Source organism: Lactuca virosa, chromosome 4, assembly GCF_052849685.1.
Source record: "Lactuca virosa cultivar CGN04683 chromosome 4, Lactuca_virosa_CGN04683_v6, whole genome shotgun sequence".
NCBI lineage: Eukaryota > Viridiplantae > Streptophyta > Magnoliopsida > Asterales > Asteraceae > Lactuca > Lactuca virosa.
In genome coordinates, this window is record NC_136429.1 from 125,914,415 (window position 1) to 125,942,005 (window position 27,591).

Sequence of the window (27,591 nt, forward strand, 5' to 3'; positions counted from 1 at the left end):
AAACCCTAAGCGTCTGCAGAAACGGGCTTCTGAAATCGAAGTCTTGTGTGAAGCAACCTCGAATGTAATAATCCCTTCAGCCTGACTGTAGTTTGCAGTGGAATACGCCTTGGATAGATGAACCAAGGGAACAGATTTTGCCATGGTCAATGCTTGAACCAGTGGCGAGAAACGCAGGCACTCGATCATTGGCCTTAGAGCTTCAGGGTCTCGAGACGAATCAAGATCGAGGGCAAGCTTTTGGTGTGGCTTCACGTTCAACATCATCACGGAGGCTGATTGATCCACAATCGATGTAGTTTCATAAGAACTGGCCATTGTTGCAGTGAAGACGATGATGAACAGTAGAAAGGGGTTTTGCTTTGACAGAGTTTGAATTCGTTGAGAGCGGTGAGAGAAAATAAACCGTCAAAATCCCTTTTATATGTCATGATAGGTGAGAGAAAATCACGCTTGGCGTTTCCATACGCCGGTAAACTATCCTTGATAGATGTGACAACTGTAGATGTCAGGCAGCCTTGTAACTGACACGCGTGATGTCAGGAATTTGAAAAGAACGCGCCCAATTTTGATCCTTATCTGCAAATAACGTCATTTCAGTTTTCATCCTTTCGGAATGATTAGCCAAGTCACCATAACCTGTTCTCAGAATGAAAGCAACCATTCATAATTAAAACCAGACTTTTGAAAAATCATAAAGATTTTTGTGCAAGAGTGTGCCAAAGATAAAGAAATAAAACAAATTAAATTTGTGGGATTCTGTGATGTCAAAATAAAATTGATATGAAATCAGATGGATCCTGGGCAACGATCTCTTTCTTCCGAATCAAGAGAGATTCACAAGTGCTTGTGTGGCATCCCGTTGAATTACGATCATCTATTTGTTAAGAAATAGTGAAAGGCTTCTTTTAAGTAAGCTTCAAAGGTAGCTTTAGCTTCAACCAAATTCTGAAACTCAACATAAGTTCGAAAAGCGGAATGAAGTACCTGTATGACCAGTGTAGCCATAAGAACAAGTAGGCTTGGTATAATTTATAAGTGATTAGATAAAATGGAAATCTCAAGAAAAATAAATAAAAACTGGATCTCTTTGGAAGAAATGTCTTGGGTTGAGAACATTTCATTAAGATCACTCAAAAATAAAAGTTGAGATTCCAAATGTGTAAAAGGTACAAACCATAAAGGTTTTTAGTCATCAGTTCATTGGTGGAAATATCTTGAACATTTTATTGTTCACCGTCAATTCAGAAGTTGGTTTTGGATTTTGGTTCTCACTCAAGATCGTGGTAATAACGATTTGAAGATCATCAACACAGATGTTGTGTAACCATAAACCTCAGTGGTAATTGCGGAGAGTCTCAAGGGTTACGATTATGAATGTGAAGGTGATGGAGAAATTTGAGATTGGTTCCGAAGAAGGTGTACCTCTGCTATAAACAAATGACAAAGCAGTCAACCCTTAACTCAATATGAGAAGAATAAGGTAGCTCGATGACTTATGTCAATAGATAGCTTGGGAAGAAACAATCGGAATGACAGTGTCATTTAGGCTTCAAACATAGAGTCGAAGAGGCTTGGGTCAACATGCAGCAACATGCTTCTAGGGACACCTAACTAGTGCATAGATACAAAATTATATACCTGTCCCATCTTTCTGAATTGAGGTTATAATGACTGTAACATCCATAAAATTCATAAAAATTTAAAACTTTTTCAAGCATTCAAAAACCATTACTTATTACAAAATGTTTTCAAAATAGTTTCATATCAGAGAATCCCAGAAATTAAAATCATAAAATGCGAGGAGGTGCACGATTAAGCCTTCGCCTTCCCGTGATCATCTGAAGTACCTGAAACAAAATCCAAAAACTGTAAGCCCGAAGCTTAGTGAGTTCCCCAAAAATACCAACGCCATACAAATCAAAACAATATCATAACAAACAACATGCATATAGAGTCTTCAGTATGACTGGACCGCCCGCACCGGGCCTTCAGTTTATCTGGCCCATTCTCAGAACCTTCAGCATGTCTGGTCCGCCCTCTCGGGCCTTCCGCCTGTCTGGACCGTTCTCTGAGCCTTCGGCATGACTAGTACGCCCTGATGGGTCTGCAGTGTATCCAGGACGCCATGGGTATGTTGGCCTAGAGCACAAAGCACGGTCGCCTAAACCCACCCCCAATCATACAATAAAAACATAAATATCATACGCTAGCTATCAAGTACAGATAGTCATACAGATCTAACAGATCAGTAATCATAGCATCATTCTATATACCAAGATACCGATCTAACAGATCACTAACATAGCATCATCCTATAACCAGGATACCAATCTAACAGATCACTAACATAACATCATCCTATAACCAGGATACAATCCAAAAAGGGCCGGCCTCGGTGCCTTAGACCCTGTTGATATAGGGAGAAGAACTCACCTGACAATGTCGAACTGAACTGAAAAGATCAAGCTCTCGAATCACAGCTCCAAACTCAAACACCTACAACCACCATAGGACCAATTCCATCAAGACCCAAATTACCAAAATACCCTTAAAGTCAAACTTGGTCAACCATGGTTAAAGTCAACAGTCAACAGTCAAAGTCAACAGTCCATGTTGACCCAACTCGTCGAGTGCAGCTAGAAACTCATCGAGTTCCTTAAGAACTCAGGAAACGGGGAAAAACCCTAACTAAATCGTCGAGTTATCTCATCGAATCGCTGAGTTTATTCAAAATCCAGAAAGCGGGAAAACCCGACCCAACTCATCGAGTTCCTTCAGCCTTTTAATAATCAGTCCTTTCCAGTCGAATCTAAAGCCCCAAACTACAGATCTAGCCTCTTAGGACTGAGATACCACGTAAAGTTGCTAAATTTACGTGTATGCAAGGCATCAAAGAGATTAAAACACTAAAACTAGGCTTAATAAGAGGTTTAGGACATGGAGGATGGCTAAATCTTGATAAAGCTTGAGTCTTTAGGCCTAAAGGGCCTAGAGGTGTCCAAATATGAAGTTACAACTTCGAATCATGCTCATCTTCCAAAAGTGGATCCAAAATGGGACAAAAGACACTAAACTTCCATAGGAGAAGATGTAAGAAATGGAAAGCCAAGGTAAAGACTTTTTACCTCCAAATGGTTGCTAACTAAGTGTAAATGCCGGATCTACAGCCTCCTCCTTTGGCTATGCACTAGTCTCTTTAAGCTTCTTCAAGAAATGCACCAAATCACACTCTTTAAGCTCACAAACACTCAAGAAAGCAACAAAGCACAACTAGGGTTTCTCTCTGGATGATAAGGTGGTAAGGGAGGCTGGTGAGGGGACTTAAGGTCCTTTAAATAGGGTGCAAACCCTAAAATTAGGGTTTTCATGCACAACCTCAACTCGTCGAGTTGGGGTCCTCTAACTCGTCGAGTAGGTTCCATAAACCACACGACCTAATTAGTTTCTACACGACGAGTTGGGGCCTCCAACTCGTCGAGTAGGTATTATGTGTTGTCCAAATTCCTTAAAATTTCATACCTAGAAGTCGGGATGTTACAATTCTCCCCCACTTGAACTAGACTTCGTCCTCGAAGTCTTCTGCGGCGAACAACTCCGGATAATGCTCCCACAACTCGTCCTCCGGATCCCAAGTCCACTCGGATCCTCTCCGATGCTGCCACTATGCCTTTACGAAATGTACTTCCTTGTTCCTCAAGACATTTATCTTTCTCTCCAATATACCTATTGTTGGATTAGGTGTCTAAGCCCATAACTATTATTGGTATGTACTTGACCCGAGAGTAGCATGGTCCATTTGGGTTGCATGACATCGGAACAATTTGGATAGACTTTTGTGAGAAGAGGATATTTATGATTTATTAATATATTATAAGTTCTAATATATTAATATTATTTAATTAGTATTGATCAAGAATTAGTTTGGAATTAATTTTGTGATCAAAAGAGACTAATCAAATAAATGGGGATTGATTTGGTAAATCATTCATTCTTATAAAGTGGGCTTATGATCCATAGTTCTTCATGTTGGGCTAAACCCATGTGGTGACCCATGGATACTCCATGGAGGTTAAAACCCATGGATCATGAGGAATATGGAAAGTCATGAGTTACATGGTGTAACCCTAATGTGCACACTATATAAGAAGCCTCATAGTTCATCAAATTGGCACTAAGGAGTGACTAGTGATAGACACATGAGGGCTAGCCGATTTTGAGTGCAAATGATCTTCTCTCAAGTTATTCCAATTGTTGGTGGTGTTGTGTGAACCATTTGAGGTGCAACACTTGGGGCACTAAGCTCTTTAAAGGTACAAGGAAACAAGCTACAACAAAAGGTATGTCATTCAACTGTATTTCATATTGTATATACTCCATAATATGCTAGTTAGGATGATACCTTGGAAAATTGATATTTGCATGTATAATAGAAAAAACATAGATCCAAGGTATATAGGGTTGCATGTACATCATAGGAGTGTTAGAATGCTCAAACCCAACAGTGGTATCAGAGCCTAGGCTTGTTTTCAATTATACTTTGAAAAGGCTGAAAAACTAGGCTTTGTGCATTCTGGACAGTGAACTCGCCGAGTCCACTGATGGACTCGCCGAGTCCACTCACAAACTCATCCAAATCGTCGAGTTTGTTCATGCACTCGACGAGTTGGAGCCCCTGACAGCATATTTTTGAGTTTTAAAGCTGGAATTGGTCTAGGATCATTACCCTAACCTGTTTTTGAACTTATAAACCTGTTTTTGATGTGGTAATGATCATGCTAATCCAATTCAAAAGATAATTGTCAAAGTTTCATGTTTTGTATTAGTTTAATGGTTAGGCTAATTACATGAAAATTGTTTGATTTGAATTGTCTTGTTCATATGAGTTTAATCTTGATCATGAATATTGCTAGATATGTTTGTTAGTTTATTTGGTGATTTAAATGACCTTTAATGGATTCCATAACTTGTCCTCAAGTTATGGAAAACCAAAAGTTTTTCCTATAAAAAGTTATTAAAGCCATAGGTTATAAACTTGAAGAGTCTTTTCCCATAAATAGTTTTATGAACTCCATAACTTGTCCTCAAGTTATGGATTATCAAGAGTCTCTCCATTAAAGCTATATTAAACTCATATGTTATGGATTCCAAAAGTTTTTTTGAATTGTTCAAAACTTGCCCTCAAGTTTTGGAATTTGTAAAGTTACCCCTCGTGTATACTTTAGTTCCAAACCCTGGAATTTTAAAGTTTAAAATTCTACCCTTATACTATTATAATATTATAAGATTAATATTTATATATATGTATAAGAACAAAGTCAGTCTTACCGTTAGTAGTCCTCATTCACGAAGCCGGTCTATAAGGGGGGTATAAGGTTACTGCCTATAAAATGGCAGTTTAATGGGTGTCCACTCTCACCCACCGCTTCCTTGACTGGTGGAGGGTCGTTAGCCGAACGGGTAGGATAGGACTCTAATTCTCCCTTCATTAAAAGTATAATGATAAATATAAAGTAACTAAACACTTATAAATTCCCAATCTTAGTTACTTAGGAAAATGTGAATATGGTGCTAACCCATGAAATTTCACTTTGCACCTTGTTAAGCCGTTAGTGGATCGTGTGTGGTCAACCGGCACACTAATCGGGACTGACAATGTGTGGAAAAGGGTAACTTGATGTTAATCATAGATCAATGGAATGTGTGTGGTTAACCGGCACATTGATTAGGTGATTTGTAACATTGGGTGTACCAAACTAATTTGCATGGTTATTCACACCTTGTTTGTGATCCTCGGCATCCCAGTCACAAACTTGAAGGGCACAATCGAGATTTAAACGTGCCATTGAATTGTTCAATGAATATCAAAGGATCTAGGAGTTTCAATTCGCTTAAAACCTAAAATTCTTTTTCGTTTTTCATGGTGGAAATTGGTAAATCGTCATTTACCTACCTTCAAATATTTTGCAGTTTGGATTACGGTATCCCTCTTCCAAATTGTAAAATATTGTGTTGGGTCCTAGCCTTAATATTTCATTTGGGTGTTATATTAAGGACTTAAATCAACTAACTTGAATTTCTCCCATTGTAGATGTCTAGTTCAGACAACCGTGGTCTTCCCAAATCCTTTGGAGCAATTTGTCCTCTTGAAGATGATGTCCCGCGGTTGGATCGTGGAAGTCATACTTCACTTCCTCCACCTCCTCCAATAATTCTCCCTAACCCACAAGTTCTAGGTCACTCAAAGCCCTATTGGCAGGAAGGAAAGTATGTGTGTACTCACGTCTTGGAGGTAAAGTCACATATTGACAGGCTGAGAGTATTGGGTGTCGTAGTCTCGAGGAAGTTGGCGGTTGACTGGGTTCTTCAATCACTTCCTGAGTCATATAGTGAGTTCATTAAGGACTACTACGTGACAGACCACGACATGACCCTTATTGGTCTTACTTATTTGCTTGTTGCTGCTGAATCAGCAATGATGTGGCGCACTGGAACAACAATTTTGATGGGAAGATCTACTCCCCAAACTTCCATGGACATTGACAATGGTAACATCGGAAGTCTAGAAAAGCTTCCTCTTCCTAATGGAATTGGATTGGACATGGTGAAGTCATTTGACCAAATGGTAAAGAGAAATACTAAGTCTGAGATAGTCCCGTGTACCATTCCCAAAGAGTCCATATGTTTCTATTTCCAAGAGAAGGGGCACTGGTTGAGAAGCTGCCAGATTTACCTGAAAGATCGCAAGGATGGTAAAGTCAAATTTTTTTTTACTCTACTTCAGGTAAAGTCCACTGTCTAACTCTATTAAGTTCCTATTTGGAGATTCTTAAAACATGACGTAATGTAATTACATTTTGATGTTTTGAAGAATCGAAGAAGTTAAAGGAAGCTAAAAGGAAGAGTATGTTGAATCTGGTCGCGAAGATGGATTTCAATCGCATGGTTCGATGATCAGATTCTTGAGCTGCTGCTTAAAGAGTTATGATAGATTGCTTAGGAATAGATAACATCATAGTTTTCATATGTATTTGCATTGTAAGGATAAGCTTTCCTCAATTTTTTATAAATAATTTTTTTTTTAAATTTATTTTATTTTAAGTTTCCTTACAATGGCATTTGTGAAAATTGTTGCTTATATGTTTCCATTGATAACAATATTTGAAAAATGGATTTGATTCTTTCGTTTGTGGTAGTGTCATAATTTTCCCAGTAAGGAAAGATTCTCATCACCCAAGTTTCAGTTGGATAGAACCTTGGAATCATGCAACTTGTATTGTGTGATGAATGAGAACCTTTGTCCTTGGGAAATTAAGACTAATTCCTTTTTTCACATGTATATGAGAGTCAAGTGAAGGACTAGGGGATCGGGTACACTGGGTGTGCGCTGGTCAGGTCCACCACAGAGAACGATAAGACTATTCGTCATGATTTACTAAAGTTTAGTAAATATGGTTATGCTTACAAGTTTAAGTATAATTCTGAATCATTGGAAAAGTTCAATGTATGGCAGAACGAATGAGAAGAATTAAATTAGGCAGAAAGATAAAAGTTTCTCCAATCTGAAAAGATGGGAGAGTACTTTAGTATCGTGTTTTATGATCATCTTAATGATTATGAAAACCATGTCACAATTGATCCTCTAAGGATATCTTAGTGCATTTGTATGGATAAGAAGAGGAATCGTGAATTGTTGAAATGGTTAAATCAAGAAGATAAATCATACTTCGTTCCAAAGTCGAGTCTTAGAGTAACACTCCAAGATCGAGCCTCGAGTGACATAATCTTAAGAAAGGTTTATAACACTTATCAAATGTAGAGTAAAATGTTTTTCTACTCTTGTACATTTGAAATTGGTAAGTTGTGATGTTTTGGATAAAACAAAGACCAACTAAGGCCGATTGTGTGAAGTGTTTGTATTGATAAGAAACCCAACTAACTCTTGAATATTTGTTTGTCAAGTAATGTTCCTTGGCAAAGTGAATCTTATGTGTCAAGAGGTCAGTGGGAGTCTTAAAGATCTTGACAAGTTTCAAGAACTAATTCAGAAAAAACCTATTGTTAAACACTAGCACACGACTTGAGGTTTGTGACCTATTGTGTTGACATATTCTTGTTTATGTACCCATTCCAGTTAAAGTTGACTATGCATATGAGTTCTGAGAGTTCTCATTTGATTGCATAACAACCTGGAAGCAATAGTAGGCCCTTGTGCTGCCAGGTGGCAAGAAATTAAGAATGAACAAGTTCAGTCCATATGAGTTTGGATTTGTCACTAACCTTGTCTTGTGATTATGGTTTTGACAAATTCACATCGATAGGAACACATACACCATAAAATCTAAGTGTCATAAGGTTTCTCTCCGATTCATGAAAATGATGGTGAGGAAACGCTTTCACAAAGTAGATTTTAAGGAGATAGAATTGTGATATTTGCATTCTCAAATTCGATTATGATTACGACATCCCTTTTCATAATTCGAATTGTGAGAAATGGCAAAGGTCTAATCATTTCAGACTTATGGTTGTAAGTTCTAAAATTGGTTAGACATACATGTGATCTGTCTAAGAAAAAGTGTATGATTTTGAGAAGCCTAGATGAAGTCTTATCGAAGCATCTCGTATCAGAAATCTGAACTTTGGTAAGAAAGTCAATAAGTATTGATTTCTAGAAGTCCAGCTGATTTCTGGGTACATGTCAAAGCTGGTGGGAGCATAAGTGTTATGCTGGTAAGATAATAATTATAATGCTAGTGGGAGCATAATTATTATGGAAAGTGTTGCAAGTTAGCAATGTTAATTATAGAAAACAAAGTTTCAAATCACAAGTTGCAGGATTTGAAAAGTTGTTTTGCTATATTTAAGGGAGAGGAATTCATACTTTATTTTTAACTCTAAAAGCTTAGATTGAGTTTTTAATCAATTTTAGTCAAATATATATGAATGTTATGTTGGAATGGTTCAACATAAGGAAATTCTATATATGGAAATGTTAATTGCGTTCTTAAAATTTGATTATGATTACGGCATCCCTTTTCATAATTCGAATTGTGAGAACATGGGAAATATAAAAATTTATAGCAAAAGACTGATTAAGTATCATGTTAGACATTATGAATCGTGTCTCATATGCTTCGGGTATAGGATCGATTGCATATGCTATAATATTCTCGTGTTCTAATTTTCCAAATGCCTAGGACATTAAGAGGGAAAAAGGAATAGAACCGGATTTGACTAAAGTGGTTAAACAACTGTTAAGGACAATCTAAGGTTCGCCAAAGATTGGTCGCTTAAGGACAGTAATGGAAGGATCATATTGACATTATTATGAATAGACAGGAGTCTATTAATAATGAATTGTCGTATGGCAAATATGGAATGTTTCCATATTGGGAGTTGAAGAATAGATGAGAAAGTTAGAAACTTTTATGCAAGAAGGATGTTCAAAGGTATGTACTTTGAATTTGAGACTTCATTTCCATGGAATTGTCCTGTAACAATCTCCAAAGGAATATTTTGTAATATCTTTGGTCAAGTCTCTATGACTTTTGGTACCTAGACATTACAAAAGAATCATTGCATGATAGTTTAGAATGTAACACTTTCTAGCAGTGACAAGAATTTGGAATTCTTACACTTGTAATAAGGATTTGAAATTGTGAAATGAGCATCATTGAAATGTTTTTCAATTGATCTATTTCACAAAGTAAGGACCATAAACAAACATAGTGTGCATGCTTGGAGCATGGCATAACTATTGTTTAGTCAAACATAGTGTGCATGCTTGGAGCATGGCATGACTATTGTTTTAATTCAAGTATTAAGTTGATTATTCGAAACATTATACAATAAAAGTAATCAATATGAGACTCAAAAGTTTTGGGACCACATAGGATTAGTATTATTCTTGTGTTTCACTTTTCATGTTTTGACTTCCCGAATAACTAGGTTATTCAAACCATCCACAATCGATCATACTTTGGAAGTAGGTATTGAGACAAGACTGTCATGAATGGGTCTGTAGAGGTGTGTTTTGGTCATAGCACAAGTTTACTACAGTGTTCATGAGTGCTCCTGGAATAAGATTCGAGTATTGGATTCAACCCATGCTCATTTGAATCACTTCATGGATATTATCACGAGTGATCATGAGACAATAATACCTTATATTCTTCAAACGGAGACATGTGAGTTATAGTTGCAAGTCGGTTGCACATTGACATATGTAAACGCACTAGTAACTTGGTTGTTATGAAACATATCGTTGTGTGTAATTTGATGAGTAAGTACAAGCAAGCATTTGGGTCGAAGTTTATCCGTTCCTTTTACCCCATGTGGATAAAAGCGATATATGTGGGCCCCTCGATGATTTAGTGATGACATTCCTAAGTGCTTGGCCAAGCCTGACTGATTTGATTTGTTCAATTAGTCGGTCGTCATAAATCGGAAATCGGGAAACAACAGATGGACATAGAGAATAATTATAATCCATGTCTCAGTCCATATGATATCCAGAATGGAGGAATATATGATCCATTATCTAATGGACACGTCATTGACTAGATCAGAGTTTGACACCGGCTTTTAAGAGCTACGATTGGTAGTCGGGTTGGAGTCATGCTTGAAAGAATAGTTATTAGACTTATCCATGTGAGAGACTGTTGGATTAGGTGCCTAAGCGCATAATTATTATTGGTATGTACTTGACCCGAGAGTAGCATGGTCCATTTGGGTTGCATGGCATCAGAACAATTTGGATAGACTTTTGTGAGAAGAGGATATTTATGATTTATTAATATATTATAAGTTCTAATATATTAATATTATTTAATTAGTATTGATCAAGAATTAGTTTGGAATTAATTTTGTGATCAAAAGAGACTAATTAAATAAATGGGGATTGATTTGGTAAATCATTCATTCTTATAAAGTGGGCTTATGATCCATAGTTCTTCATGTTGGGCTAAACCCATGTGGTGACCCATGGATACTCCATGGAGGTTAAAACCCATGGATCATGAGGAATATGGAAAGTCATGAGTTACATGGTGTAACCCTAATGTGCACACTATATAAGAAACGTCATAGTTCATGAAATTGGCACTAAGGAGTGACTAGTGATAGACACATGAGGGCTAGCCGATTTTGAGTGTAAATGATCTTCTCTTAAGTTATTCCAATTGTTGGTGGTGTTGTGTGAACCATTTGAGGTGCAACATTTGGGGCACTAAGCTCTTTAAAGGTACAAGGAATCAAGCTACAACAAAAGGTATGTCATTCAACTGTATTTCATATTGTATATACTCCAGAATATGCTAGTTAGGATGATACCTTGGAAAATTGATATTTGCATTTATAATAGAGAAAACATAGATCCAAGGTATATATGGTTGCATGTACATCATAGGAGTGTTAGAATGCTCAAAACCAACAGTTATGGGCCTCTCGACATAGTTCAGGCGCTCGTCCACCTGAATATCATCTAACGACACGATCACATCCTCGTCTAATATGCACTTCCGCAACTGTGAAACGTGGAAAGTGTTGTGAATCTGACTGAGCTCCTTTGGAAGGTCCAGTCTATACGCCACTTTGCAAACGCTGGAAATAATCCTAAATGGACCGATGTACTGGGGACCCAACTTTCCCCTCTTCCTGAAACGGACCACACCCTTCCTGGTTGAGACCTTCAGCAACACCATGTCACTAACCTGAAACTCCAATTCAGATCGGTGCCGTTCGGCGTAACTATTCTACCGACACTGAGCGGTCTGCAACCGCTGTCAGATCTGCTGAATCATCTTGGTAGTCTGGAGAACTACCTTGGTCCAACCCATCACCCTGTGACCAACCTCGCCCCAACAGACTGGGGTACGACATCTCTTTCCATACAACTGCTCATAAGGTGGAGCACCGATACTGAAATGGAAGATTTTTTTGTCGGAGAACTCTGCAAGGGGTAAGTCGGAGTCCCAGCTCCCACCGAAGTCAATAACGTAGGCCCGTAACATATCCTTGAGGGTGTGAATGGTCTGTTCGCTCTGGCCATCTGAAAGTTGTACTGAAATGCAGCCGCGTGCCCAGTTCCTCGTGGAACTTCTGCCAGAAACGGGAGGTGAACCGAACATCACGGTGTGAAACGATAGAGACCGGAACCCCATGGCGAGCAACGATCTCGCGAATATACACATCGACCAGCTTCTCGGCCGATGAGCTCGCTCGTATAGGCGGAAAATGGGCACTCTTGGTCAATGGATCCACGATGACCCAAATAGTGTCGAAACCCTTTGCCGTTCTCGGCAATTTGGTGATGAAGTCCATCGTGATCTGCTCCCATTTCCACATCGGAATCTCTAGAGGCTGCAACTTTCCATGCGGCCTCTGATGCTCGGCCTTGACCATCCTGCAGGTCAAGCACCTCTCGATGTACCAAGTGATCTCTCTCTTCATGCACGGCCATCTGTAACTCAAACTCATATCCCGGTACATCTTGGTGGCCCCCGGGTGAATAGAGAAAGGAGACTTATGAGCCTCCTCCAGTACAATATGTCTGGCCCCACCAGACATAGGAACCTATACCCGACCACAACGGGTCAACAATCCCCGACTATCCTGCACGAATCTGGTGATCTCTGTTGGATAAGGTGTCTAAGTCCATAACTATTTCTGGTATGTACTTGACCCGACCCGACATGGTCCATTTGGGTTGCATGGCACCATGCAATTGGATAAACTAAAATGAGAGAAATAACACTTATGGTTTATTAATATATTATAAGTTCTAATATATTAATAATATTATTTAATTAGTTTGATCAAGAATTAATTTAGAATTAATTAAGTGATCAAAAGATAACTAATTAAATATATGGGTAGATTATGTAAATCTTCCATATCTTATATAGTGGGCTAAGAGGCCTTATGGATTATCAAGTTGGGTTCCACCCATAGGATGCTCCACGGATGCTCCATGGAGTTAACCCATGGATCATGAAATGAAGAGTCATGTTACATTAGGGTTTGCCTAATGCAACACACTATATAAACAAAAGTGTTCTCCCCAAAATCGGTGACACTAAGAAACAAGAGGGCTAGAGCCGATTTTGTAAGTGTAAGATTCTCTCAAAGTTTACTCATTTGCATTTGGTGTTGTGTGAAGCATTTGAGGCATCACACTTGGGGTGCTAGGCTCACAAGGTTTCAAGGATCATAATCAACAACAAGGTATGTTATTCTATCTTCCATTCAAGTTAAAAATGTTCCCCATGTATGCTAGATAGGAATATAACCTTGGAATTCAACTTTGCATGATAATTAGACAAACATAGATCCAAGGTTATTAGGGTTGCATGTACACTTAGGAAGTGTTAGAATGCTCAAAACCCATCAGTGGTATCAGAGCCTAGGCTTGTTTGTTGATTTTTTGTGCAAACTGCTTGAAAAAAAATCGATTTTCTGTTTTCTGCTCGTATGAACTCGCCGAGTCCATGGGGGGACTCGACGAGTCCATGAACAAATGCAAACTACTCGTCGAGTCAGTTCTTGCACTCGACGAGTAGAGGCTGCAGTTTTCAGAATTTCGACATTTGTTGCTGGAAATGGACTAGAAACATTACCCTAAACTGTTTTGGTGTTTTAAAACTTGTTTTAGATGGTGTAATGTTTATGCTAATCCCTTTACAATGGCAATTATCAAAATTACAAGTTTTTAAGTGTAATTTTTGATTCTTGAAAGTGTTCATATTCATGTTCTTGAACTTATGAAGATTAGATGATCATAGGAATTGTTTGTAACCTTCATGGTAGTTTAATTCATGATCATAATGTGTTTTAATGGAGTCCATAACTTGTCCTCAAGTTATGGAAAACCAAAAGTCTCACTTTTATTAAAGCCATTAAAAGAACACAAGAGTTATAAAATGAAGAGTCTTCATTTTTATTACTCAATTAATTCATAAGTTATAAGAAATGAAAAGTTTTGGAAGTTTACAGAAACTTGCCCTTAAGTTTTGGAACAAGTAAAGTCTTGATTAAAACTTTAGTTCCAACCCTTAGAATTTTAAAAGTTAAAATTCAACCCTTATACTTTATAATATTATAAGTTACTAATATATATATGTATAAGATCAAGTCGTCTTACCGCTAGTACGCCTCATTCACGAAGCCGGTCTATAAGGGGGGTATAAGGTTGTTGCCTATAAAATGGCAACTTAATGGGTTTCCACTCTCACCCACCGCTTCCTTGATCGGTGGAGGGTCGTTAGCCGAACGGGTAGGACAAGGACTTATAAATTCTCATTAAAAGTATGATGAATATTATAAAGTAACTAAATGCTTTTATTAAATTCCCAATCTTAGTTACTTTAGGAAAAATGTGAATAAGGTGCTAATCCATGAAATTACACTTTACACTTTGTTTAAGTCGTTGGTGGAGAGTGTGTGGTTAACCGGCACACTAACTTGGACTTAACAAGGTAGGTAAAGGGTGACTTAAAGTTTATTATATGTCGGTGGAGCTCGTGTGGTTAACCGGCACATCGATTGAGTAATAAACATTGAGTGTACCAAGTGATTTGCATGGTTACTTCACACCTCGTTTTGTGATCCTCGGTATCCCAGTCACAAAACTTGGAGGGCACACTCGAGATTGAAACATGCCTTTGAAAAGTTCATTGAATCTCAAAAGAATCTAGGAATTTCTAAGAACCAATTAAAAACCTAATATCTATATTTCGTTTTTCATGGTGGAAATTGGTGAATCGTCATTCACCTACCTTTCAAATATGTTATAGCTTGGATTACGACATACCTCTTCTAAGTTATAATATATTGTGATTGGATCCTAGCCTTAATATTACATTTGGGTGTTTTATTAAGGACTCTCTTAATATCTAAACTAATCTTGTTCTCTTCTTTCAGATGTCTTCAAACAATGCTGCTTCTGGCTCTAATCCTAATGGCTCCTTTACCCTTATGAACTTGTGTGGGAAAGTCATTTTTGATGGATCCAACTTCAATGAATGGATCAGAAACATCAGGATGATTACCCGCTACGAGGACAAAGAATATGTCCTTGACAAGGAGCTTAAGGAGATTGATGAGACCACTACAACTCCCCAGGAGATCGCTGACTTCCGGGCACATGAAAGGGATGCTACAAAAGTGGCATGCATCATGTTGGCCACCATGACAGCGGAACTCCAAAAGTCCTATGAGGACTTCTACCCTTTTGAAATGCACCAAGATCTGATGGAAAGATACCATCAAAGTGCACGACAAGAGAGGTATGAAATCATATGCTCTATCATAACAACCATGATGAAGGACGGGGAATCCGTCACGAGCCACATGCAGAAAATGCAAAGGTATGTGGATCGGTTGCTGAAGCTTAATGTGAACTTCACTGAGGAGCTTGCAATAGATATCATTTTGCACTCCTTACCATCGTGCTATGATCAATTTCGCATGACATATCACATGAATAAGGAAGAGGTCACACTCAGAAAACTTCAAGGACTCCTCAAGACCGCAGAAACAGGTCTTAAGGGTAAGTCAGTTGTTAACACTCCTACTCCAATCTCCGCCCCGGTTTTGGCAATCGGGAAAGGTTGAGGGAAGAAGAGGAGGAACTCTTCGAAGGGTACCAAGGCTAGAACCCTTGATGGCTCTTCTTCAAGTGGAACCAAGAAAGGTTTCGTCACTCCTTCTTCTGACCCAAAAGAGGCTGAATGCTTCTATTGCCATGAAAAGTCACATTGGAAGCGGAACTGCCCAAAGTACCAGCAAGATGTGAAGGATGGGAAAGTTAAACCCAACCATGCAGGTATTTACACTATCTTATCTAATAACTCACCCCATTCTAACTCTTGGGTCCTTGATACCGATTGTGGTATTCATATCTGTTCTGATTTGCAGGGACTAAGAAGAAGTGAGAATGTGGAGCATGGAAGAATAAACTTAATCATGGGGAATAGGAAAGCTTTACCTGTCACCAAGATTGGAGTTTATACTTTATCGCTAAGTAGTGGGTTTAGTTTAGATTTGAAAAAATGTTGTTATTCGCCAGAAATGGCAAGAAATACTATTTCCTTTCATGCATTGCATAAACAAGGTTTCACCTTTTCATTTGATAATGAAGTTGGTTCGATTAATGCTTTCTTTAATAATGTTCTTTATTTTAAAGCATTACCTTGTGATGGTGTGTATGAAACTGTATCTGTGGTTGATAACTTAGGAAATAATGTATTGTGTATTGATTCTGTTAATGATAATAACTTGGATAAAGCATCATTATGGTATTGTCGTCTTGGACATATAAGCAAGAAACGCATAGGCTAACTCCAAAAGGATGGAGTCTTGGAGTCATCTGACCTAAAGTCAAATGATAGTTGCGAATCATGCTTACTTGGAAAAATGACAAAGTCACCCTTCACAGGTTCTTGTGAGAGGGGTGAAGGTTTGTTGGATCTCATACACACGGATGTGTGTGGGCCCTTCAAACATGCCACAAGGGATGCTAATCGTTATTATTTGACTTTTACTTATGATTACAGTAGATATGGATATGTCTACTTAATCAAGCATAAGTCAGAGACTTTTGAGAGGTTTAAAGAGTTTAAACAGGAAGTCGAGAATCAATTGGGTAGGAACATTAAGATGCTTCGATCCGATCGAGGTGGTGAGTATCTTAGTTTAGAGTTCCTCGACTATCTTAGGGAATGTGGGATTGTCTCACAATTGACACCTCCCAGGACACCGCAGTTGAATGGTGTAGCTGAGAGGCGTAATCAAACCTTGTTGGATATGGTTCGTTCCATGATGAGTCGAGCTTCGCTACCAATCTCATTTTGGGGGTATGCCTTAGAGACTGCCGCCCATATCCTTAATCTAGTCCCCACAAAGAAAGTTGCCAAAACTCCTCATGAGATGTGGACTGGTAAAGTACCCAAACTAGACCACATTAAGATTTGGGGTTGCGAGGCTTTCGTGAGACGCGAGACTCATGATAAGCTCGAACCCCGAAGTGAGAGGTGTATTTTCATCGGCTACCCACAGAAATCCTTTGGTTACCTCTTCTACAGACCTAGTGAAAATGTGGTCTTTGTAGCTAGGAGGGCTTTCTTTCGAGAGAGAGAGTTCATAAGCCAAGGAGACAGTGGGAAGCAAGTTGACCTTGAAGAAATTCAAGAGTCAAGTGGTGAAGGAACTTCAAACCCTAACACTCAACTTGAGGAGGAAACTCCTGTTGAGCCAATTGACAAGTCTGTACCTCTGAGGCGTTCCACAAGGGTTAGGAATGCACCTGAGCATTACTATGGATTCCATATTACTGCGGAAGGTGATACACTTATCAGTGATGAAACACTGATAGGTCTGGATGAACCTAACAGTTACGCGGAAGCCATGGCAGGCCCTGAGTCAGCCAAGTGGAAAGAGGCAATGGACAGCGAGATACAGTCCATGTATGACAATCAAGTTTGGAACTTGGTTGAGAATGTACCAGGTCGTAAGACTGTAGGGTGCAAATGGATCTTCAAGAAGAAGACCGACATGGATGGTAATGTACACACTTATAAGGCACGACTGGTTGCAAAGGGTTTCTCACAAACTCTGGGAGTTGATTATGATGAGACCTTTTCTCCAGTGGCCAAGATTAAGTCTATTAGGGTTCTGTTAGCCATAGCTGCATTTCATGACTATGAAATATGGCAAATGGATGTCAAAACCGCTTTCCTTAATGGAAAGTTGGCTGAGGATGTTTACATGAGTCAGCCAGAGGGTTTTGTCAATACAGAGTACCCTAATAGAGTGTGTAAGCTTGAGAAATCCATTTATGGGTTAAAGCAAGCACCTCGCAGATGGAATCTTTGCTTTGATGAGAAAGTCAAAGAATTTGGCTTTTCTAGGAGTGAAGATGAATCTTGTGTATATGTCAAGGCTAGTGGGAGTATAGTTAGCTTTTTGGTATTGTATGTGGATGACATACTACTCATAGGAAATGACATCCCAACTCTGCAGGAAGTTAAGTCCTGGCTTGGGAAGTGTTTCTCTATGAAGGACCTAGGAGAAGCTGCCTATATTCTAGGGATAAGGATCTTGAGAGACCGGAGTAAAAGACTAATTGGACTTAGTCAGAGTACCTACTTGGATAAGGTGCTGAAGAGATTCGGCATGCAGGACTCCAAGAAAGGAGACTTACCCATCCAGAGTAACGCCGGATTGAGTAAGACACAAAGCCCTAGTACTGAGGCTGAGATAGCAGAAATGAGTCGAATACCTTATGCTTCGGCTGTAGGATCGATCATGTATGCTATGACGTGTACTCGACCTGATGTAGCCTTTGCTTTGAGCATGGTTAGCAGGTATCAGGGGAACCCTGGCAAGGCACACTGGACTGCGGTAAAGAATATCCTCAAGTACCTACGGAGGACTAAGGACTGGGTCCTTACCCTCGGTGGGAGTGAAGACTTGAGAGTTGTATGGTATAGTGATGCTAGCTTTCAGACTGATAGGGATAATTTCCGCTCTCAGTCAGGCTGGGTCTTTACCTTGAACGGAGGAGCAATTTCTTGGAAGAGTTCCAAGCAAGAGATAGTGGCTGATTCAACTTGCGAATCAGAGTATATAGCAGCTAGCGAGGCAGCAAAGGAGGCGATATGGCTGAAGAACTTCATTGGAGACCTTGGATTTGTACCAGCTATTAAAGAGCCAATGGAAATTTTGTGTGATAGTGAAAGTGCAGTTGCCTTAGCCAAGGAACCAAGGGATCACGGGTGATCCAGACACATCGACAGAAAATACCATTTCATTAGACATCGAGTAGAAAAAAGACTCCTCATGGAAAAGAGGGTATCATCGGATGAGAATCCAGCAGATCACCTCACGAAGGGACTGACTCGGGTTAAGCATCTCCAGCATGCTCGGAGCATAGGGCTGAAGGATGATATTAGATTTAGTAGTTAGATAACCTTGAAATTTGTAAAGTGTAATTGACATTAGATGATGAATAAAAGGTGTTTTATTTATGAGTAAAGTGTTGCTATCTCTTGTCGATCGTTTACTATATTTCTTTTGCATGTTTTGACTTCCAGAATAATTATGTTTGGTATATCATATTATTCGAACCTCCACAGTCGGTCATATGTCGGAAGTAGGTATGAATCAAGACTGTCATGATTGGTTGCAGAGGTCTAAGTTGTTGGACATGGCTACAACATTCATGAGTGCTCATAAGTTCTGAGCATTGGACTCAACCCACGCTCACTGGAATCACTTCATGGAATTTATCTCGAGTGATCATGAGACGGTAATATCATATACGTCTTCAAACCTAGATATATGATTTGTTACTTATGAGTTGGTTATGCATTGATTGTACGAAAACGCATTGGTAACTCGATGTTATAAAACGTGCTCTTGTGTATAATCCAATGAGTAGTAGAACAAACATATGAGTCGAAGTTTATCTGTTCCTTCTTGGATTAGAAGCTGATATATGGGACCCTCGATGATTTTGTTTTGACCTACGTACCGGGCCCGGTCAGAACTAAGTTGATGTGTTCAATTAAGTTCTTTGTCAAACAAATCGGAAATCGGGAAACAAACTGTTGGACAATAAGTAAGACATTGTTCCATGTATTTGTCCGGCTGATATCTAGAACAGAGGATTATATGATCACTTATCTTAAATGGCATATCATCATCTTCTCAGTTCCGAGATACCTTGAAAGAGCTACGATTGCCGATCGGTTCCTGAAGTATTGCAGTTATAGTTATTAGACTTATCCAAGTGGGAGACTGTTGGATAAGGTGTCTAAGTCCATAACTATTTCTGGTATGTACTTGACCCGACCCGACATGGTCCATTTGGGTTGCATGGCACCATGCAATTGGATAAACTAAAATGAGAGAAATAACACTTATGGTTTATTAATATATTATAAGTTCTAATATATTAATAATATTATTTAATTAGTTTGATCATGAATTAATTTAGAATTAATTAAGTGATCAAAAGATAACTAATTAAATATATGGGTAGATTATGTAAATCTTCCATATCTTATATAGTGGGCTAAGAGGCTCCATGGATTATCAAGTTGGGTTCCACCCATAGGATGTTCCATGGATGCTCCATGGAGTTAACCCATGGATCATGAAATGAAGAGTCATGTTACATTAGGGTTTGCCTAATGCAACACACTATATAAACAAATGTGTTCTCCCCAAAATCGGTGACACTAAGAAACAAGAGGACTAGAGCCGATTTTGCAAGTGTAAGATTCTCTCAAAGTTTACTCCTTTGCATTTGGTGTTGTATGAAGCATTTGAGGCATCACACTTGGGGTGCTAGGCTCACAAGGTTTCAAGGATCATAATCAACAACAAGGTATGTTATTCTATCTTCCATTCAAGTTAAAAATGTTCCCCATGTATGCTAGATAGGAATATAACCTTGGAATTCAACTTTGCATGATAATTAGACAAACATAGATCCAAGGTTATTAGGGTTGCATGTAGACTTAGGAAGTGTTAGAATGCTCAAAACCCATCAATCTCACCCCTAATTCTCTCCAGGTTCCAATTCTCCTGTCGTACACCCTCGACCTGAGCTTCCCTAATCAAGCTCACAAGTGGAGAATCCACCGATATCCTCATACATGTCACTGGATTAGAAGATCCAGCCGACTTGCGGCTCAGGGCATCCGCCACAACATTCTCTTTACCCGGATGGTAAAGGATCTCGCAGTCATAATCCTTGACCACGTCCAGCCACCTGCGCTGCCTCATGTTCAGGTTCGTCTGATCCATGATGTGTCTCAAACTCGTGTGGTCTGTGTAATGGTACAACGGACCCCGTAGAGATAATGTCTCCAAATCTTGAGAGCGAATACCACCGCTCCCAATTCCAGATCGTGCATGGGATATCTCGTCTCATGCGACTTCAACTGCCGCGACGCATAGGATATAACTCGTCCTCTCTACATGAGGACCGCTCCCAGTCCTGTGATAGATGCATCACAGAAAACCACAAAATCCTCCACTCCCTCAGGGAGGGTCAAGACTGGAGCCTCACAAAGTTGCTGTCTGTGGGTCTCAAATCTCGTCTGCTGCTCAGGGCCCCACCGAAAATCCACCCCCTTCCTCGTCAGACGAGTGAGGGGTAATACAATCTTGGAGAAATCCTGAATGAATCTCCGGTAGTACCCTGCCAATCCCAAGAAGCTTCTGATATCCGAGGGATATTTCAGAACCTCCCACTACATAACCGCCTCGATCTTAGCCGGATCGAACAAAATCCTCTCCTGGTTAATGACGTGCCCAAGGAACTGAACCTCTCGTAACCAAAACTCGCACTTTGAGAACTTGGCATAAAGCCGTTCTCGCCTCAAAACTCCCAGTGGCTCGCGGAGATGCTCTTCATGCTGCTCTCTGGTCTTGGAATACACCAAGATGTCATCTATAAACACGATGACCGAGCGATCGAGCATCGATCTGCATACCCGATTCATCAGGTCCATAAACACTGCCGGCGCATTGGTGAGCCCAAACGGCATCACCACGAACTCGTAATGTCCGTAACCAGTCCGGAACGCGGTCTTCTCCATGTCCTCCTCCCTCACCCTGACCTGATGATAACCGGACCTCAAGTCTATCTTGGAGAATCAAGATGCTCCCTGTAGCAAATCAAAGAGATCGTCAAACCGGGGAAGTGGATAACGGTTCTTCACCGTCAACTTGTTCAGCTCCCGGTAATCAATGCGCATCTGGTGTGAACCATCCTTCTTCTTCATGAAGAGAATCGGTGCTCCCCACGGAGAACTGCTCGGACGGATGAACTACTTGCCTAGCAGCTCCTGTAGCTGAGATGACAGCTCCTGCATCTCTGGTGGTGCCAATCGGTACGACGCCTTAGCAATAGGGGCCACACCTGGCACAAGGTCGATCCTGAACTCGACCTGCCTCTCTGGATGCACTCCAGGTAACTCCTCCGGGAATACATCGGCGAACTCTCTGACAACCGGGAACTCTAAAACCGTGACCTGATCCTCGACCCGCGTATCCACCACATACGCCAAATAACCCGCACACCCGTGTTGAATATACTGCCGAGCCCTGGAGGCTGAACAGAACCCTGAACCTAATCTGGTGCCCTCACTGTAGATAACCAGTTCTCCCCCACTTGGGGTTCAAACTACCACATGCTGACCCTCGCAGTCGATCATGGCACCGAAACGACTCAGCCAGTCCATACCCACTATCACACAAACACCCCCATGAGAATCGGAATCAAGTCAATCAGAAAAGATACCCCGAAGATCTCCAGAACGCAACCCCGATAGACGGAAGAAGCAGAAATATCGTGTTAGTTGGCTATGGAGACTCGCAACGGACACTCTAGCTCTCCTAAGGGAAAACCAAACTCCCTACTAAAAGATTGCGAGATAAAAGACCGGCTCGCCCCTGAATCAAACAATACCATAGCAGGTAAGGAGTTTACTAAGAACGTACCTAACATAGGTACAAACACATAAGCATATAACAGATATAATAAATAAGAGAAAGGATAGAAGCATACCAGTCACCACATCTGGTGCTGTCCTGACCTCCTCGGCTGTAAGCTGGAAGGCGCATCCTCGAGCCCTCGGGGGCTCTGCTACACCCTGACTCCAGTCAGTAATCCTCAGTGTAGCCAGTGCTGGAGCCTGGGCCGGCCTGCAGTGAGCAATGGACAGTTGGTCTTCACGTGACCAACCTCATTGCAGTGGTAGAAAATCCTCATATCCTGAACCGGGGCTAACTGGCGACAATCCCTCACAAAGTGCCCTTACTTGCAACATTTGTGGCACCCACTACCTGATCGACAAACTCCCGAATGACCCTTCCTGCACTTTCCACAAGTGTGGTCGCGCTGACCTCCAGACCTTGAATCAACGGTCTTGGACTGCTTCGGCGCCGGCTATGACTGCGCCAGGGCCTGCCTATGCTCTCTCAACTGCAGCTCAATCTCAAGATCATGCCGCCAAACGGCCTCTTATAACTCTAGTAATGTATCATAGTGCTGGGTAGCAACAAACACTCTGATGTCAGTCTTAAGCATGCTCAGATAACGTGTCATCTGAGCTTGCTTTGAAGTAAACTCCGGGCAAAACATCACCCTCTCAGTAAACATACGGGTGATCTCCGTCACCGACTCCAATCCCTGTCTCAAATCCAAAAACTCCTGTGCCAACTGCTCTCGCTCAACCCGTGGAATGTAGCGAGCATGGAACATCTCCCTGAACTGATCCCAAGTAACCGTCGCTCACTGCTCATCAGAATATGACCCCGTCATCAGTCTCCACCAGTCCTTTGCTCTGGACCTTAGCAGGTTCAGAGCACACCTGACCTTCTGGTCAGGAGGACATGAGCATGTGAAGAAACATCCCTCCACGTCAGATAGCCACCTCATGGCTATCATCGGGTCCTGAATCCGATCGAAAGGCGGGGGCTTCGTGTTATCGAAGTCCTGGTACTGGAAACCCGACTGGCCCCACCACCTGCAGCTGCTATGGCTGCGGAAGCTGCAGTAGCAGCCATCTTAGCAATGGTTTCATAACGCTCATCAAAGTACTCGACCATAGCGGTATTAATAGACCTAAACATCTCCGACAAGTGAGCCCGGAACAGTGTAGCAACCCCATCATGCAAGATCTCCCTAATCCTGGCATCCAAATCATATGGTCTCATCTGACTAATGGTCTCAGGCACTGCTGGTCCCCCCTGACTGCCATCTCCTGATCCTGAACCGGATACGATCACAAATCGCCTCGTAACCACCATGTTGAAAAATATACCAGGAAGATATCATACATTCCATATAATAATGGGGAACCAACTCCCAACAAATCCCTACGGGTTGTGACTTCCTTGCTACGGATATAGGTCCTGTGCTTTCAGTAGTACGGGCCCATACTACCTTCCACACCTACCCATATTTGTCTCAAGTATCATCACAATGCCCTAACAATATACATAAACATAGGCGAGCGCTCAATCCTCACTCCTAGAGGAAGACAAAATATCTCATAACTGGCCGACTGACCCCGCACAACTCATCCATGAAACTTCCACCAACCCTGCAACACTAGTGTATGCTAGCCATACATAACGCTGGACCCTATAGACTTTCGAATACATGATCCTACCCTAAGCCCTTCATCAAATAAGAACAGGAAATAAGGCCAAACCAAACATTCTCAGGCTATAAGATCTAAGTTATATACAACCGTGATGCATACACGAAGCAACTACAATAATGATGTCAATTTCATATAAGAGGAACCCTAGGCTATCAGGCATCATATAATCAGACAATTCTATCATGCAACTCCTGAAGATCCCTAGCCTATCACTAGCATGTTGTTCTAACATATCACAATATAAATAACTGTATGGTATTTTGGGGTCTACTTACTGGCTCCGGCTGATCGTACATTTTGCGTCCTCCTTAAGTATTTTGAAAACCATTTGAAAATCATTTTGAAAATCTTTTCCTTAGTTTGAGACTGGATTCACACGAATTTTCCTCCAATTCACTCAAACCAAGGTTCTAATACCAACTTGTAACATCCATAAAATTCATAAAAATTTAAAACTTTTTCAAGAATTCAAAAACCATTTCTTATTACAAAATGTTTTCAAAATAGTTTCATATCAGAGAATCCCAGAAATCAAAATCGTAAAATGCGAGGAGGTGCATGATCAAGCCTTCGCCTCCCGGGATCATCCGAAGTACCTGAAACAAAAACCAAAACTATAATCCCGAAGCTAAGTGAGTTCCCCCAAAATACCAACGCCATACAAATCAGAACAATATCATAACAAACAACATGCATATAGAGTATTCAGTATGACTGGACCGCCCGCACCGGGCCTTTAGTCCATCTGAACCACTCTCAGAACCTTCAGCGTGTCTGGTCCGCTCTCCTGGGCCTTCAGCCTGTCTGGACCGTTCTCTAGGCCTTCGGGCTAACTAGTACACACTGGTGGGTCTGTAGTCTATCCGGGCCACCCTGGGTATGTTGGACTAGAGGACAAAGCAGGACCGCCTCAACCCACCCCCAATCATACAATAAACACATAAATATCATACGCTAGCTAGCATGTATAGATTTTCATACAGATCTAACAGATCGCTAATCATAGCATCATTCTGTATACCAGGATACCAATCTAACAGATCAGTAACATAGCATCATCCTATAACCAGGATACCAATCTAACAGATCACTAACATAGCATCATCCTATAACCAGGATACAATCCAAAAAGGGCCGACCTTGGTGCCTTAGTCCCTATTGATATAGTGAGAAGAACTCACCTCACAATGTCGAACTGAAATGAAAAGATCAAGCTCTCGAATCACAACTCCAAACTCAAACACCTACAACCACCATAGGACCAATTCCATTAAGACCCAAATTACCAAAATACCCTTAAAGTCAAACTTGGTCAACCATTGTCACAGTCAACAGTCAACAGTCAAGGTCAACGGTCCATGTTGACCCAACTCGTCGAGTGTAGCTAGCAACTCGTCGAGTTCCTTAAGAACTCAGGAAATCGGGAAAAACCCTAACTAACTCGTCGAGTTATCTCATCGACTCGTCGACTTTATTCAAAATCCAGAAAGCGGGAAAACCCAACCCAACTCGTCGATTTGGCTAAGCCACTCGTCGAGTTCCTTCAGCCTTTTCATATTCAGTCCTTTCGAGTCGAATCCAAAGCCCCAAACTATAGATCTAGCCTCTTAGGACTGAGATACCACGTAAAGTTGCTAATTTTACGTGTATGCAAGGCATCAAAAGGATTAAAACACTAAAACTAGGCTTAATAAGAGGTTTAGGACATGGAGGATGGCCAAATCTTGATAAAGCTTGAGTTTTTAGGCCTAGGGGGCCTAGAGGTGTCCAGATCTGAAGTTACAACTTCGAATCATGATCATCTTCCATAAGTGGATCCAAAATGAGCCAAAAGACACTAAACTTCCATAGGAGAAGATCTCAGAAATGGAAAGCCAAGGTAAAGACTTTTTAACTCCAAATGGTTGCTAACTAAGTGTAAATGTCGGATCTACATCCTCCTCCTTTGGCTATGTACTAGTCTCTTCAAGCTTCTTCAAGAAATGCAGCAAATCACACTCTTTAAGCTCACAAACACTCAAGAAAGTAACAAAAAACAGCTAGGGTTTCTCTCTGGACGATAAGGTGGTAAAGGAGGCTGGTGAGGGGACTTAAGGTCCTTTAAATAGGGTGCAAACCCTAAAATTAGGGTTTTCATGCACAGCTTCAACTCGTCGAGTTGGGGTCCTCCAACTCATCGAGTAGGTTCCATAAACCACGCGGCCTAATTAGTTTCTACACGACGAGTGGGGCCCTCCAACTCGTCGAGTAGGTCTTATGTGTTGTTCAAAATCCTTAAAATTTCATACCTGGAACTCGGTATGTTACAATGACGGTGTACCTGAAACTAATGTTAGCTCTTACAAGAAAATTGTTTTTTTGGTACTTTCGATTTTCTAAAAAAAGAAAACAAAACAAAGAAAAAGAAAATATTTTTGTAATTTTGGATTTTTCTGAAAAATAAACACAAGCAGAAATAAAATAAAATAAAAAGTTTTGTGATTTTTGGATTTTCTAAAAAAGAATAAAAACAGAAATAGATAAAATAGAAACACAAGTGAATAGTATCTTCCGAACTATTCCGAAGCTCACAATCAATCGGAAGACATTTAGTGTACAAAGGATACAACTAATTCCGAAACCCTTGATGAACAGTAGATTCCGAATAATTCTGAAGCTCGGAACCAATCGGAATTTGAAAATGAATTCTGAATCATTCCGAAGCTCGGAACCATTTGAAACGTGAACAGTAAATTCCGATTAAGAGAGGGATTTCGGAACTGAAAGTTGCTAGTTGATCAGAGGATCTAGCAAAGTGTACTTCAACATTTCCATCTTCAACGTGATCCTTAATGAAATGATATCTTAGTGCAATATGTTTGGTCTTTGAGTGTTGCATTGGATTATTACATATCCTTATCGCACTTTTTGAATCACAACACAGAGGGATTCTCTTCATATTAATCCCATAATCCCTGAGTTGATTTTGAATCCATACAACTTGTGAAGTGCCTGATGAAGCTGCGATGTATTCGACTTCTACAGTAGATAGGGATACACATGTCTGCTTATTTGATTGCCAACTGACAAGTTTGCTATCTAGAAACTGATATCCCCCAAAAGTGATTTTATGATGGAGACCACATCCACCAAGATCAGCATCAGAGTACACTTGCATAAAGAATCCTGAGTTGGAAGGGTACCAAATTCTGAGAGAGGTTGTTCTTTTGAGGTATCGGAAGATGTTTTTCACAGCAATCATATGTGGTTCACAGGGATTCGCCTGAAACCTAGCACAATAACAAACAACAAACATTATATCAGGACGACTTGATGTTAGATACATTAAGGATCCAATCATCTGTTGATAAAGAGTCATATCAGCTAATGGCTTGTCCAAGGATGGGTTTAGCTTCGTTCTGAACGCCAT

The 27,591-nt window shown here is 40.4% G+C and overlaps 1 protein-coding gene across 1 annotated transcript; it reads right to left on the reverse strand.

The window, feature by feature from the left end:
- Positions 1 to 508: 508 nt before the first annotated feature.
- LOC145104989 (secreted RxLR effector protein 161-like) lies at positions 509 to 27,591 on the reverse strand. Its single transcript, XM_079042138.1, has 3 exons — positions 27,072 to 27,591; positions 1,642 to 1,674; positions 509 to 639 (listed from the first exon to the last, which is right to left on the reverse strand). The coding sequence occupies exons 1-3, from the start codon at positions 27,589 to 27,591 to the stop codon at positions 509 to 511; spliced, it is 684 nt and encodes a 227-aa protein (XP_078898264.1).

Bases quoted from the DNA above. Each gene is read 5' to 3' on its own strand.
- LOC145104989 (XM_079042138.1), bottom strand. From the start codon at position 27,591: ATGGCGTTCAGAACGAAGCTAAACCCATCCTTGGACAAGCCATTAGCT. The intron at 1,675-27,071 runs GTAATAATCCAA...TGGATGTTACAG, and splicing joins AAAAAGTGCGATAAGGATAT to TCATTATAACCTCAATTCAG. The intron at 640-1,641 runs GTATATAATTTT...TTCTGAGAACAG, and splicing joins AATTCAGAAAGATGGGACAG to GTTATGGTGACTTGGCTAAT.